Source organism: Gavia stellata, chromosome 1, assembly GCF_030936135.1.
Source record: "Gavia stellata isolate bGavSte3 chromosome 1, bGavSte3.hap2, whole genome shotgun sequence".
Classification (NCBI taxonomy): Eukaryota; Metazoa; Chordata; class Aves; order Gaviiformes; family Gaviidae; genus Gavia; species Gavia stellata.
The window spans coordinates 120,603,444-120,617,207 of NC_082594.1; the positions used below are offsets into that span (position 1 = coordinate 120,603,444).

The 13,764-nt window shown below is 43.3% G+C and overlaps 1 protein-coding gene across 3 annotated transcripts in view; it reads right to left on the minus strand.

The window, feature by feature from the left end:
• PHLDB2 (pleckstrin homology like domain family B member 2) overlaps positions 1 to 6,564 on the minus strand; it is a 63,906-nt gene extending 57,342 nt beyond the window's left edge. For all 3 annotated transcript variants that reach the window (XM_059819100.1, XM_059819092.1, XM_059819087.1), the window contains exons 1-2: positions 6,471 to 6,564; positions 1,778 to 3,126 (exon numbers count right to left, since the gene is read on the minus strand). In XM_059819100.1, the coding sequence (XP_059675083.1) occupies positions 1,778 to 3,126; positions 6,471 to 6,519 (1,398 nt within the window). In that variant the 5' untranslated portion in view covers positions 6,520 to 6,564. The remainder of the gene's footprint in view (positions 1 to 1,777; positions 3,127 to 6,470) is intronic.
• Positions 6,565 to 13,764: the final 7,200 nt, after the last annotated feature.

Genomic DNA, 13,764 nt, shown 5'->3' on the forward strand with positions numbered 1-13,764 from the left:
AAAACAAATATTGAGCAGGATCCTGAACAGAAGACGAACTCAAGCAGGGAGAAGTTTCTTCATGTTCAAATTATATGCAACACACAAAACATCATCTTTTTTCAAAAACTTTAACGTGCTTGGAAAAACAGTAGGCAAATTCTCTGTTTAAAGAATCAGGACGTGAAGGAAGTTTTGTCCGGCAAGAAAACAAATGGGGGGAGTGGGAGGGAGGGTGGAAATGTAGTCATTACATCCAAATATAAAACCAGAACAATTTTTAGCATTACTGAATACTGAAACAACCCCATAGCTTCCATCCCCCACCACAAAAAAAAAAAAAAGCTCTTCTCTTTGAAATACAAATACGCTCTACTACGTTGTCTTTTATGACTGATTATCTCAGATTTTACAGCATGACTGTCTGGAAAACCCTCTCGTAAGAAGCAAACACCGCTTTGCACAAACAAAACACCAGGACTAGGGAGAAGGGAGGAGATTTCCGAAAGGAGTGGCGGAACGGCAGGGAGAAGGCAACACGAAGAGAGAGAAACAACCTGCCAGCATTTCTGCTGATGCTTCCCGCTTTTGTGTGCACAGCTCCACAACCTTTCCCAAGCCACCCAGTCATCTCCACTGGCAGCTGGCCCTCCCCTCCCCGGGGAGCCCGGCCCCTGCTCCCGAGAAACCGCAGCTTCAAGGGGAGCTGGCGGAGGTTTCGGGGGGCAAAGGGGGCAAGGCAGGGCGCGTCAAGGACACAGGCGAGACGGGAGGCAGCGATCTGAAGGGGTTACAGTCCTCCAGCTGAACCTGCGCGGGGCTGCGGCTCGAAACGACAGGCTTAAGAGTATCCTATCCCCATTTTGCTCAAGTCCATAAAGATTTGAATTAAAGCACACAAATGTAAAGTTAACGTCTCAAATCTAAGACTCAGTAATACAAATTGGCCCATCTAACGGCCTCGGTTTCTGTGTGGGCGATAAAAATCGGTACAACATGAGTAAAAGTTAATAGGGTCAGAGGCTCTTGTAGCCACTGAGAAAACCTTTTTCAAAGAAATCCTTTCAGAAATAGTTTCAATAAAAAACTGCTTCAAACATCTTTGTGTGTTCTGAAGACCTTTTTTCCCCCTACCCTAAAGTCGTTTCAGTAATACATAAATTACATTTTACTACCAAGTTTAATCCTGAGCTGAAGAATTACGAAGCTTTACGTTGACTAGAGACAAAGGGAGAAACACTGTCCCCCTCCGCTACTCTCCGTTTTGGGAGGGGGAGACGCAAGAAGGCCGATATTTTAATGAAAATACTCAGAAGGAAAAACCACAACCAAGCAGAGAAAGCTCTGATGATGGATGTTGAGCCCACACCAACGTCTACCTGACTCCGCAGCACAGGCAGCTGAGCAGCTAATAGCGGAGCCTCATTTTTTTTACCCACAAAACAGTGCCATCATCTAAAACAAAGAGTGCTGGATCCCTGCAGTGCAATTTGTGGGTTTTATGTACATAGACATTTGAACAGAGCCCACAGGATGACTGAACACAATTTACATGGGTTCCAACACTTTTTTAGGATGGCTGAATGGTACTGCCTATCCGAGCTGTTACAGCAGCACGCAATTGAAGCATCAGCTTCATGGACTGTGATAATAAAACGAGGCATCTGAAGCAGGCCACGTTTGAATTTCAAAACACGGCAGCTTATGCTTCACTGTACCCTCCTGATGGCTGCATCTGGGATGGACATTTTGCAAATGCTAACTGCCATGGTAAACTAAGAGGAAATGAAAAAATTACCAGCCGTTCCATCTCCTGCTCCCGAAGCCGCTCTTCCCTCTGCCTCCTGTGATAGTCCATGAGGTCTTCTCTTCCAGAAATGGAGCTAATGCTGTTCTTCCGCTCTCGCATGGACGTTTGCAGTGAGTTTGGCGTCTGTCTGTAACTTTCTAGATCTGTGTCGTCAAGTTCCACGGAACTGGTGGAAAGGTTTCTTCGGACAGAGAACGACCTGTCAAAATCCACCGGGGAGAAAGAACTACTGGGACTTGTTCCTGAGAGTCCAAGTCTATCAAAATCATCAGAAAGATATGGGGAAGAAGGTGCTAAAAGCATTTTTTTAGCAATTCGAGGGCTTGCAGGAACACTAAGAGTTGAACTGACGTAGGGATTGTTCCCAGAGACAGAGTTTGCATGTGGTGAAACCCCTGAGCTGCAAGAAGAAAAATTCAGGTAATTATCAGCATCTAAAGCATTCTGAGGTAGATCTTTTTCTCCAAGCTTTTTCCTTTTAGTATTACCCAGAGAGCTTCTGGGGGGCAAACTTAATGGCACCAGCTGGCTTTCTGTTGATTTATAAAGTCTGGGTAGGGAACGACTGTACATTCCCATATGACTTAGAGATCCACCAGAGTATTTCCTCGGCCTTGAACCCAGAGCCTCCATCATCACATCCTTGTGCTTAACTGGTTTCATGTGAAGGGCCAGGCTGTCTTCAATATTCATCCTCCTGCCTTGCTTTGGGCTAGAAGGCATGCTGGCTGCCCCCGAATTGCTAGCAGGTGAAAGCATCAGCTCGTTCCCCGAGCTTCCATTCCACATGGTCAGAAGAGAGCCCGAGATCTTCTTTGTCTCCAGCATTCCCGGGAAGTAGACATTGTCGTAGGATTTGTTTTTCTGACTGTACTTGGAGTAGTGAAACTTATCCATGTGTCCAAGGGATTTTTCGTTTTCTCTGCTGGCATGAATATCAAAGTCTGTCCTTCCTAAACTGTACCCGCTGAGGGATGGAGACGTGCCCGATACGGAACCCAAATGCTTTACAGAGATGCTTTTATCTGGAAGATATGGGCTTTCACAGGGGAACTGCTTGCCTCCTTGAATTTTGGTAATAGAGTGTGTATTTTTAACACTGGAGGAAGGATTAGGTTTAACTGGCATAGGTTGTGAAAGGGTTAAATACGAGCCAGCATAGTCCCCGTTTGTTTTAAATTTGAGACTTGATGAATATTTCTTTGGGTTGAGGTTTTCCATAATATCCTGGAGACCGTTTTCAAGGGAATTCGCCACAGAACCCTTTCCCAAACTAGCGTTTTGTAATTCCATCTGGTTTTGTGTGTGGCTATACTCTGCCATAATCTTACTGGAATCTGTAAGGAAGAGAAAACAAGGAAAAAAGTTTTTAGCAAGTAAGTAGCCTCTTGCATGTGCATGCCTGCACATTAACTTGAAAAGAACACTTTTTGTAATAATTACTGTGCTTGTAATAAATGTGTCTCAGATCATTACGCAAAGGAGGGGATGCACAACTTTCCCATCTCTGTTTTTGCGAAAGAGGGAGACTAAAAAAGAAGGGGTAGAGGGACATCACCAAATTCATACTACAAATCAGCAACACAGAAAGAGGCTAGACTCTCTCTTTAGTGTCCTATACATTGCAGGAGTCTGTGGCTCAGCCTTTATAATCCTGAGCCTCCTAAGATGTCTGCGACATAAGGAAGCATCACTGTCCTGATGTTTTACAGCTGAGAAGCTGAGGTGGAGGGAGAAGATGCAAAGCAGACAGCAGAGTTAAAGAACAGACCGCAGGTCTCCCAAGGCTCAGGATACAGAACATAAGATACTGCTCTGGACCACCTCTTCTTTTAACCTCTGCAGCTAGTGCATCTGAGCCCCAACATACTAATGAGCTCAATTCAAAGCTCAGTAGGAGTTTGTCACCTTTCTGCTTACTCTGGGGATTGTCGTGCGAAGCTTCATGGAAAAGTACAAAACCGAGGCCCGTTTTTCAAGGTGCTTCAGCTCAGTGCTCTTAAAATACAAAGCTGTAACTACATCTGCAAATAGCACTTTAGTTAAAAGACAGCCTTAAGGAAGTATAATGCTAAGCTCCGTGACTTCATTCAAAACAACAACAAAAACACATGACCATTAAAAACACTGACAGGGGTTTCAGGTCCCGAGTCCTAACGCTTGTTCAGAGTTATAATTTATATGCTGGAAGAGGACACTGACCAAAAAAGCCTTTGCTGTGGTGGATGTTCTTGTTCAACGATGGGTCAAGCTCCAGCCTACAGTTCTGAGCCCCACTTCGCCGAAAGCAAAGAAAGGAATTCAGCTCCTGACAGTGTCAGTCACTGCAGGAGATAAACAGGACCCCCAGCAGCCTTGCACTTAGACCTCAGCTAATGTGGAAATGGCACCGTTAACATTTACAGCAGCTCCTTGGATGTGCTAGCTGTGCTTCGAAGCACTCTTCAGTGTCAGTTCCTGCAGTGCCAGCGAGCGTTGCTTCCGAAAATAAGGGTCAAATCCGGGATTTACTCTTGCCTCAGTCACATTTCACCTGCGACTTCAGCCACCTCGTGAGAAACCTAATCTCAGCTTGTCACTCAGCAGGAAAACCTAACATCCAAACGTGTAAGTGCCTTTAAAATCCTCAGAGGCAATACTTTAATCCTCTTCCAAGTACCACTTCAGACAATTATATGAACCTAGACACAAAACTTGGATTCCCACCCCTCACCAGAGCTGATACGATCCGCTAAGATCACTAGGTTCAGGTATCTAGTGGAAGGTGGCAGTGCATTCTTTGAGCAGGTCCTCGTTTCTGGGACCTTCCTTGCTAACAAGGCAAAAAACCCTGGAATTCATTACTGTCCGGGGCATCATTCAATAGACCTCTGCTACACAGGCTTCCTCTATGCAAGCTGTGGTAAGTCTAAGTGTGTAACAACACGTTCTCCTCAATTCTTAAGGAACAAACCCATAAGTTTAAGAACAAAGGTAACCATCATTAATAACGTAATTGAATAGGCAGAAGATAAAAGGAGGGGGGGCAGGGAGACAGGAACAAAACAAACAAACAAACAACTCAAACACCTTTTTGAGCATAGTGGACCTGGCTAAGCATGTGTTAATTACAAGCTCTGGTAGCGGCCAAAATCATTAACTTGCAGCTTCAAAACCAAGCCTCAGGTTTACTACTAAATAGAATTTTTTATTTTTATGCTGACTGTGATTTTATTTGCTGTAATTTTAACATATTTATTATGATGATACAACCATCTAAGTTGCCTTTGAACTAGTAAATTCGCAGAGTTCTCCGTCAGACCATCACTGCTGTGAGCAGTGAAATGGCAGTTCCTTATAATTTGACATTTTACTTGACATTTTTTAGCTATTTTCACAACTTTTGATCAACAGCAATGATAAAGTTCAAATGAACAAAAGGAGGAATGTGACCCATGTTCAACACAACTCTTGTTGGGACAAGACAAAATCATCTGGAAAAGATCAAGCATTCATCATATTAGTGGTGTTATAAGGAAGAAAAACAAGAGGTGAACGTTAAGAGCACAGATATAAAGCACAATGTATATGCCTTGTGTACTTAGCCTTCCATTGTGGAACAGAACCTAATTTCCATCCTTGCCTCTCTCCTTCCCTCTTCCAAAGCTCTCTTAAAATTGAAAGCTCATCTCATATCAGAATTGTACTGTCCAAATCATAACTTGAACACAGCTGAAGTTCAAATGTTTTTGCATAAATTCCACTGTCTCCTATATAAATAGCTTAGCAGACACATTAAAGGACAATTAATGATTGTTTATTACTCCCTTGAAACACCAGTAGGGCACATTTAATCCTACAAAGACTGGAGGCTTTTGCCAAAAAACAAGTTAGCTCATGGAAACTTTCAGGCCTGTTCACCACAGCAATGAAGTGTTCATTGTACTTGAAATCCAAACAAGTACAGTAAGAAAAAGTCACGATACCTTCATGTAGCCACTCAGATTCAACTTTTCTCTACTATACCTTATGCCAGTTCTTCTGCATTTTTGGTTACAGCACCACAGTGCCCGCAATCATACGGTTAAATCCCAACTGGACGACAGCACATGTTTAGCTGAACCGTAGCTGCTTCCCACAAACCAGATCTTGTTTGTTTTGTTTATTTTTAGGGTAATGTTTGGGATGAGACTTTATGAATATGTAACACATCCTGGCTGACGCTGCCTCCGCATGCAGCTATAGGGACTGCGGCGGGGAGCTCCGGCACATGGCATGCCCTGAACCCATCCTGCATCCAGGTCAGCCCCAGCTTTCGCTTGGTAACCTGCAGCGCACAGCGCAAGGCTCCTCCGTTTAGCAAAGTATTTGCTGCCTGGAGCCATACAGAAGGAAATTCTTCCATTTTTTTTATTTTCTTTTTTTTTTTCCCCTCATTCTTGTCCTTCCTTTCCCAAGTTGTTTAGCTGGGGGTCACTGATATCTATTCCAGCCAGGCATTAAATTGATGGGGGAGGGTTGGCTGTCTGCAACGTATCCAGCTGTGGCCTTATTTTGGCTGATAAATAGAGCTAGACATGGAATAAGAACAGAGCGCTGATCTTACCCACGCGTCAGGAGAATTAAAGGACCAAAATCAATAATGAAATCTGAAAGATCTCAGTACGTTTACAAACAAACTTTATTTTTATTAATTGATTACCTGATCCAACATTCTGAAAGGAGGAGAGGTTACTTCTGTTCGGCATCATGTTCGTCTTCTACAGGATGGTTAAAACAACGCTAATTTGAGTGAACCAGATAAATTTTGACCTGCAAATAAGGTAACAAAAGACAAAAATGTTGTGTTAAGAAGTGTATTCTGAGAACGTTTTTCAAAGTGTATAATATAGACCAAAATTGGCTTTTCTTATGGCAGAATTTCCAGAGACAACTCAAAAAGAAGTACGTTAAAAGATATTTGGAAAGGGCACTGCATGTTTAGTCTGGAGACCGTGAAAAAAAACCTGTCTGCAGTTGTTTTATCAGTTTAAAAGTCCATATAATTTCATTTGATAATCAGCTATTATCTATGATCCTGACTCTGTGCAGGCAGTTACTAGTCACAGCTGCCAAGTTTTGCCTGTGATCCTGTGGCTTCCTTAAGAAATCATTCACAAAGTTGGACTTCTCTGCTGAAGATTTTATTTTTGAAAGCCATAGCCCAATTTCAGCCCACGCAACACCAGCATCCTGCAGTCACGAAGAAACCTATACAAAAACAGGTATGCGATCCAAAACACTGAAAATGTTTTGGCATGCAATGATTTCTGAGGTTCCAAAGACAGACAAGGAAATCAAAGAGATTCTTAAAAGTTTATTAAAAAAAAAAACCCAAACCAAAAAATTGATATGGCTACAAGAGAGACTTGGCTGAAAACAAACACCAAAATTAAATCCCAGCCACTAAAGACTAAAATTAAATCTAAATCCAAACAGAAGACCTCTAGTGAGCTGCTCTATTAAAAGATTTATTTATTTTTTTAAACACACATCTGTTTTTAAAAGGTTGACAAAAAAGCTTTAAAAAAAATTGCATCAAGTGACAAAATAAATGGTGACCATCTGTAGGTCCTCTGGGCTTTAACTCTGGATAAGCAAATAGAAACGCGGCAGAAAAACAAGTGAAGAATGGAGACAGATGTCTGGGGCTGTCTAGAGACGAGCCACCTATTTAATTAACCACAGTCGTCACAGCCGCAACGTTTCAGTTCTCCGTTGCACTGACTTTTCGTGTCATGCCTTTTCACATTATTCTCCTGGGAGGACAGCCCTGGGAGAAGGGAGCTGGCTGCTAATCCCTGCGGAGGGAGGCTCCTTCTCCATGACCTCCAGCTTCTCCCTCGCCTGCTCCCTCCAAGGTGCTCTCCGGCGGGGGGCCAGGCCCTCTCCCTCCCCTCTGCTCCCCCAAGGAATCCCCCCGCGCTGGGCTCACTTCGCAGTGCTTTTTCCTTCCCTGCAGAGGTCATTTCTCACTCCTAAGGAGAGAGTTTCCACCCCGTCAGGCACCTCTCCCCTCCTCACAGCCAGAGGTGGGCTTCACACTCTGACAGCCCCCTTCAAGAGCACGCAATCTACCGTTCCCCAAAACCGGCGCTGCTCTCCGCGGAGCCCGGGTGAGGAAGGAGACCCACAGAGCGCCGGACCTCCTGGGGGGACTCACCCACCACGTCTGCCCTCTCCAGCACCACAGGACTGAAGCTCTCCAGAGCAGATGGTGGGAAACAGCCTGGAGAGCAGAAAGCTTTTCAACCCAGGTTTCATGCTCAACAGGTTATTCTATTGACGTGAAACATTTACCGTCCTTTTCACCCCACTGGGTCTTCCACCCCATGGAGAGATTCCTTTCCTAATTCCTTCCAGCTTGCCTTGCATCCTCCAAACTCGAAACCTGCGTAGCACCCCGGGCACCTTCCTTGCCGGGAGCGGGGGGCTGCCTGGGGACCCCCCGGCAGGGCTGCGCCCAACAGGCAGATGACCCCAGCGAGCGTTCACAGCAGTTCTCCCGCTTCTCCAACCACCTCTCTGCCTTTTGCCTGCCTACGAAACGTGAAGGATTAGGACAGAAATCCTGTTAAAACTGCCGCTGTGTTGCTGTCTAGGCGTATCGCTTGTGTAATCACCATTAAAAATACTGTTTCAAGCCTGGAGCTCCCCAGAAAAGAACCAAAAGATCTAACTTTTCAGGACGTGTTCAACTTGACACAGAAAACTAGCGACTCTCAACATTTCACACTGTTCTGTAACAAAAGTATAATTATATCATCAAACAGAAAACCAAAATATGGATAACTTGGAATTAAAAGGTAGAAGAAAGGGTTGCTTTAAGGAAAAGGAAAAGGTATAATTGGATTTCCTGTGTCTTTAACATTGCTGCTTTATGGTTAAAAACATTGGTAAGATCACTAAAAAAACCCCATCCTTTCTACCTCATAAGATCACGGCTACCACTTAATCAACATGACACACATGAAGGAGAGAACAACTGAGAGGGAGGGGTTTCTATGTAATCGAAAATTCAATCTTTAATTCAAGTTTGCTGAATACCTGGGTTTGCTAACAACCAAAAGGAAAAATGTCTTTTTTAAGGTTAAATATTTATATGGTTTCAGTTAAAGTTTGAGAACTCATTACACATCTCTCGTCCTAGAGGATGAGAGATCAGAGAAGCTGTCACCTAACAATAATTGGATTTTTGAGGGGAAGAACTTTCTAAAACTCTCCACTGTGACCATAAACAAGAAACCATTAATTCATTAACGAGCTAAGCAAATGAACAGCTCAAAATCCACAGTTTATCTGCTCTGGTGAAATCATATTCTTTCAGATGAGGGTTATGCAGGGCCTCATCCAACAACCAGCGAGGCTGACTCTCGTTACAGAGCACATGCTGCGCTCTGCCTTGGCTGGAACGAAGCAAAATGATTTCATCTGGGATTTATAAAGTCATCTGAAGTGAATGTATACAGCATTACTAACCACGTTTCATCTCTACAGTGCCCAGGCCAAATTAAGTTTTGTTTCACTAACGACCAGAAGAAACAGTGATTCACGACTCAAACAGGCAGCGAGTCAAACAAAGGATTCCAATTTTAAGATACTGCAAGACAGGGTGGCTTTACAGTAACGGCTCCTTTCCCTTGGTGTAGGAGCTTAGAGCTGCGGCTCAACCAAGCCAAAGGTACAGCTCTACCCAGCATTTAGTCCATGGATTTAGGGCGACTTTTTCTCACCACATGGTTTCTCGCCCTTTCCTTTACTTCTGCCCGGGCTGATGCTCACCTCCCTTTAGCTGGGTCTGCTGTGGCACCCACTTTGCTCTCACCTTACCAACCGAGTGGGTTGCAATGCCTCAGGCGTTGCTAAAGTGATCCTCTGACTGAAAATAAACAGCCAATTTGAAACAAAGCTCTCCAATTTGGCCATCTCTCCTCTAAGGCTTTTCTGCTCTTCATTGTTTCTTCGTTTTCAGTTGCTCCCAAAACATTAGCAGTGGTTCCCGGCAGCTCCTGTCCCCTCTCCTGTCTCTGACGCTTCTCTTCAGAAACTCCTACCACAGTGTACAGCCACCCATGGAAAACAGGTGAAACCCCAAGTGATGGAGGGCAAGGACAAAAACCCATCATTGCCACCGTCTGCTCACCACCATTAGTTTAATTTGTTCTGAAACAAGAAGGTTTTCAAATGATTAGGCTCTGTTTCAACTGTTCCAATAAAACACACACTGTTTTGGGAACAAGAAAGCCTCTTAGATTTTTTACAGCCTGAACAAAATTCGGTGAATGAGTGCTGATGGCTTCGGTGCCCAGAGATTTAACTTTCCCACGGTATAGCACACCTAGGTGCATAAATGGACTGCTCCATTACCAAGTTGATGTACCTTTCTCCTGCATAATCTGAGGACAATGTACTTGCTGCTGATTAAATCAAGCCTGTTTTTTCCCCCTGACTTACTTTGCTCATTTACAAATGAAAGTCTTGATAGGCTCAAACTGATGGGAAAGTAAAACTCACCAGGATCTATAGTTTACCTCCAAAAACACTTCAGTGTAAATCCATCTGTCCCCAACCCCTTAAAGCCTACTGTCAAACTAAAACAATATATTCACAGAAAGGCACCTGCATAATTTGGTGGAGATTCTGTACCCATAAACCAGCGAACGGACACATCCTTAAGAGAGAACACAGCCACCTCTGCCAAAAACTGGGCAACTCGGCAAGGCTTTTATCTAAAGGTCGCCTTAAACATCCTTCTTCATTTCCTCCTCCCCCGCAACACAATATACTAGATCCTAAGCTACAGCTAATTTCCTGCCAGCATAGCCCTGAAATCTGCTCAGCCCCTGGCTTTTCACCATACAGGTCCTGCAATACACTGGTCCCCACAGTACGAGTGAGCACAAAGTATGGTTACAGGCATAGGGCGGTTTACTTCCCAAAGCTCACAGCTTGGCACCTTCACCAGCACTAAATAAACGAAAAATCAAATATCTGTGAATCAGATTTGACTAAGTCACTCCCCCGTAATCCTGCAGGTTTCCGATGTGGAAAAGGGAGCGGCAAAGGAAGTCGCTCTTATGGCTTATCTCTTCCTCTGTGAAATAATCATGTTGGATATTGGAGAAGGAGCAGAAAAAGGGCAATGCAACAACAACAGAAAACACCCTAAATAACTTTATTCCCCTCATAAACCACATACATTTTACTGGAATAACTACCCCAACTACTCCAAAAATTGCACCCAAATACAACATTTTTAATTATTCTGTCCTACTGTATAAGCATGATTCTCTCCTACTTGATGAGGACTGATGTTGTAGGCATTGTCAAATCAATTGCTCTTTCCAGTGGATGGAAACCACATAATCGTTTTAATCAGGTCACGACAACTGACAATTTTAAATATGCATCAAAAATGAAAACATTCATTACCATGGAAATACTATACTTTGGTGACTACAAACTGAGATTTAAACCACTGACATAAAAGACGCCGACCGCTGAGTGTGTCCAAATAAAAACGACAGTGAAAATGTTGAAGCTTTTTAAGTTTTGTGCCATAATAGCTACCCTTACCTGAAATTGAAACTGTTAAAGTACCCATTTCAATGAATCTAATCTCATTCCTATGCATTTGGTAGGACCAGACATCAGACCACCTACTCAAACTGCATTATTTTAGCAGACATCACTGCCTCCTCCTTATTTTGCAGTCACACAAGCCACTGTTTCATCCAGACTAGTTCACTGAGATAAGTTGAAATGAGAAGGAGAGTTAATTCTTTTCTGCACAAACAAAAGTCACTGACAGGTAGAAACATATTAGAAGAGATTTCTGTTAAAACAATTAAATCCTTTCTTCATGCAGGAAAACAGGGCTGGCAGAGGACAAGCCAATCCCAAGTCATACTCATCTTTTCTATCTTGGTACCTTTCTGGTAGTTAAGCTTAAGAGTCAGTTATCTGATCCAATGACCGATTCATCTCACGTCAGTAACCATGAGCTCCCTGGTATTATTCTGACACTATTTCATTAACTCCTTTCCTATTGAAAATTTGAGCGTGCTCAACAGATTTGCAAATCGAGACTTAAAAAATTCACACAGACATGGCAAATAGAAGGAATCACAGTCCGCCAGCAGAGCTTTCTATCTCATTGTGCAGATTAACAAAACCCAAAACAAACAACATAGCTGGTGTAATAATAAAGGTACGTAAATATTCTAGACCAATATAATTCTCATGCCTGAAGCCCAAGAAATACAGACTTTCTTCACCTAAAATTTCAGGAAGGGGGTTGAGTGAAAAACTATTATGAATCCAAATTCATACTGTACAGGAGCAGAAATACTCACTGTACAAGAGCAGAAAGACGCTAAAGAAAAGTTTCTCCTTTCCCATCCTACCTGACATGATAAACTTGCCTCTAGGATGCCCCTAACAATTTCAATGAGAGTTTACCATACACAGCAGGTAGGTAAGTCCCAGAAAATCTAAGCAGCTAGAAAAAACTTACCAGAACAGCTTCAAAGATCATCTACTCCCTTTTTCTTTTGTGGGGTTTTTTTTTTTTTTTTCCTTCTTGGATGTCCTTACCATTTTTTTTCCCCATCTATTGCATTTTCCCACTCGAGAGCGTGCCTGAGAAGGCAACCTTTGCCCATGATCTGCTTTCTCTGCGCTGATTTCTTTCACTGCCACTTTGTGCCTGTCACTTCCTTTCGTTAATCAGTTCCCTCCAGCGCCCACTTACTCTGACAGTTTCTGTCTCTCCTCTTTCATTTGTCCATTTCTCCTCAATTTGTCTCCTTCCTGAGATGCTTGCCCCATATTTCCAAACATTCCCTCTAGCTCTTTAATGCTTCTTCATTTCCCAGCACTCTCAGGGCAGCGAGCATGCCCCCAGACTAAATGCTTCTCATCATGCTTGCTTGGCAAACCACATCGTCACAGCGACAGCTCAAGTGGCATCTGCCGTGGCTGTTGTGCTACCAAGCCATGGGCCTGCCTGCACAAATACAGGGCAGCATTCATCAGCGTTCCCTCAAGCGAGGAGTACAGCTACCATACCTGCAGTTACACCACTTAATATAATTAAGGAGGTTAAATAAAGTGGTTCACTTAAAAACTGATCCCACCTGCATGAAACTTGAGTAAGAAAAAACAAGCCTGGTCACATTTACGGAGTTCACACCTATGTCGCAGTCTCTGGAGGACCTTCTACAGGGGAAAACTCCCCTTGGATTTCTGTGGCATCTTGGTCTGAAACAAAACCGATTTGAACACCCAGAACAGGGCATTTTCTTAGAGCTGTTTAGTTAATTCAATGGGAAGCACTGTTCGCTATACGGGCAGTTACTACACATCAGAACTAACCGCTTGCTTTAACAAATGAAAACAGAGAGAATACACTCCAGGTGCAGTGAACACAGCATTAATTCCTTCATAAACAATCACCAGCACTTCTTCCCACCCACTTCCACTATTTTAGCTTTTCTCTGGGTCTTCAAGTGGCAAAGACAGACAAGATCTTCCCATGGAAACCCCTTTAGTCCTTCTGATCCAACTCCAGCCTCAAGGTGGACCTGCAATCTTTAACTCACCTATCCTCTGCTTCCTATCTAAAAACAAAATACTCCAAATTTTTCATGATGGACTTTGTTCGTTCCCAACAATTGTCAAACGGTGTCTTTGCATACTTTCAAGGAGCTGGTTGCTAATTGTATCTGATAAGCGCAGACAGTAAGTGATATGGAAAAAACCAGAAGAAATGACTACTCTTCCTGTCCTGGTTGCTGCCAAAGATTTCCATTCCCTCAGTAAAAACATGGACACACAAAAGAGTCAATTTAGCATTTGTCAAAATGGAAGGGAAATACATTTCTGGTGTGGAAAAGGAACTGCGTAAAATGAACAAAAACGGTACCGTTGGCTCTGGAGATGATACGGTGTTTCTA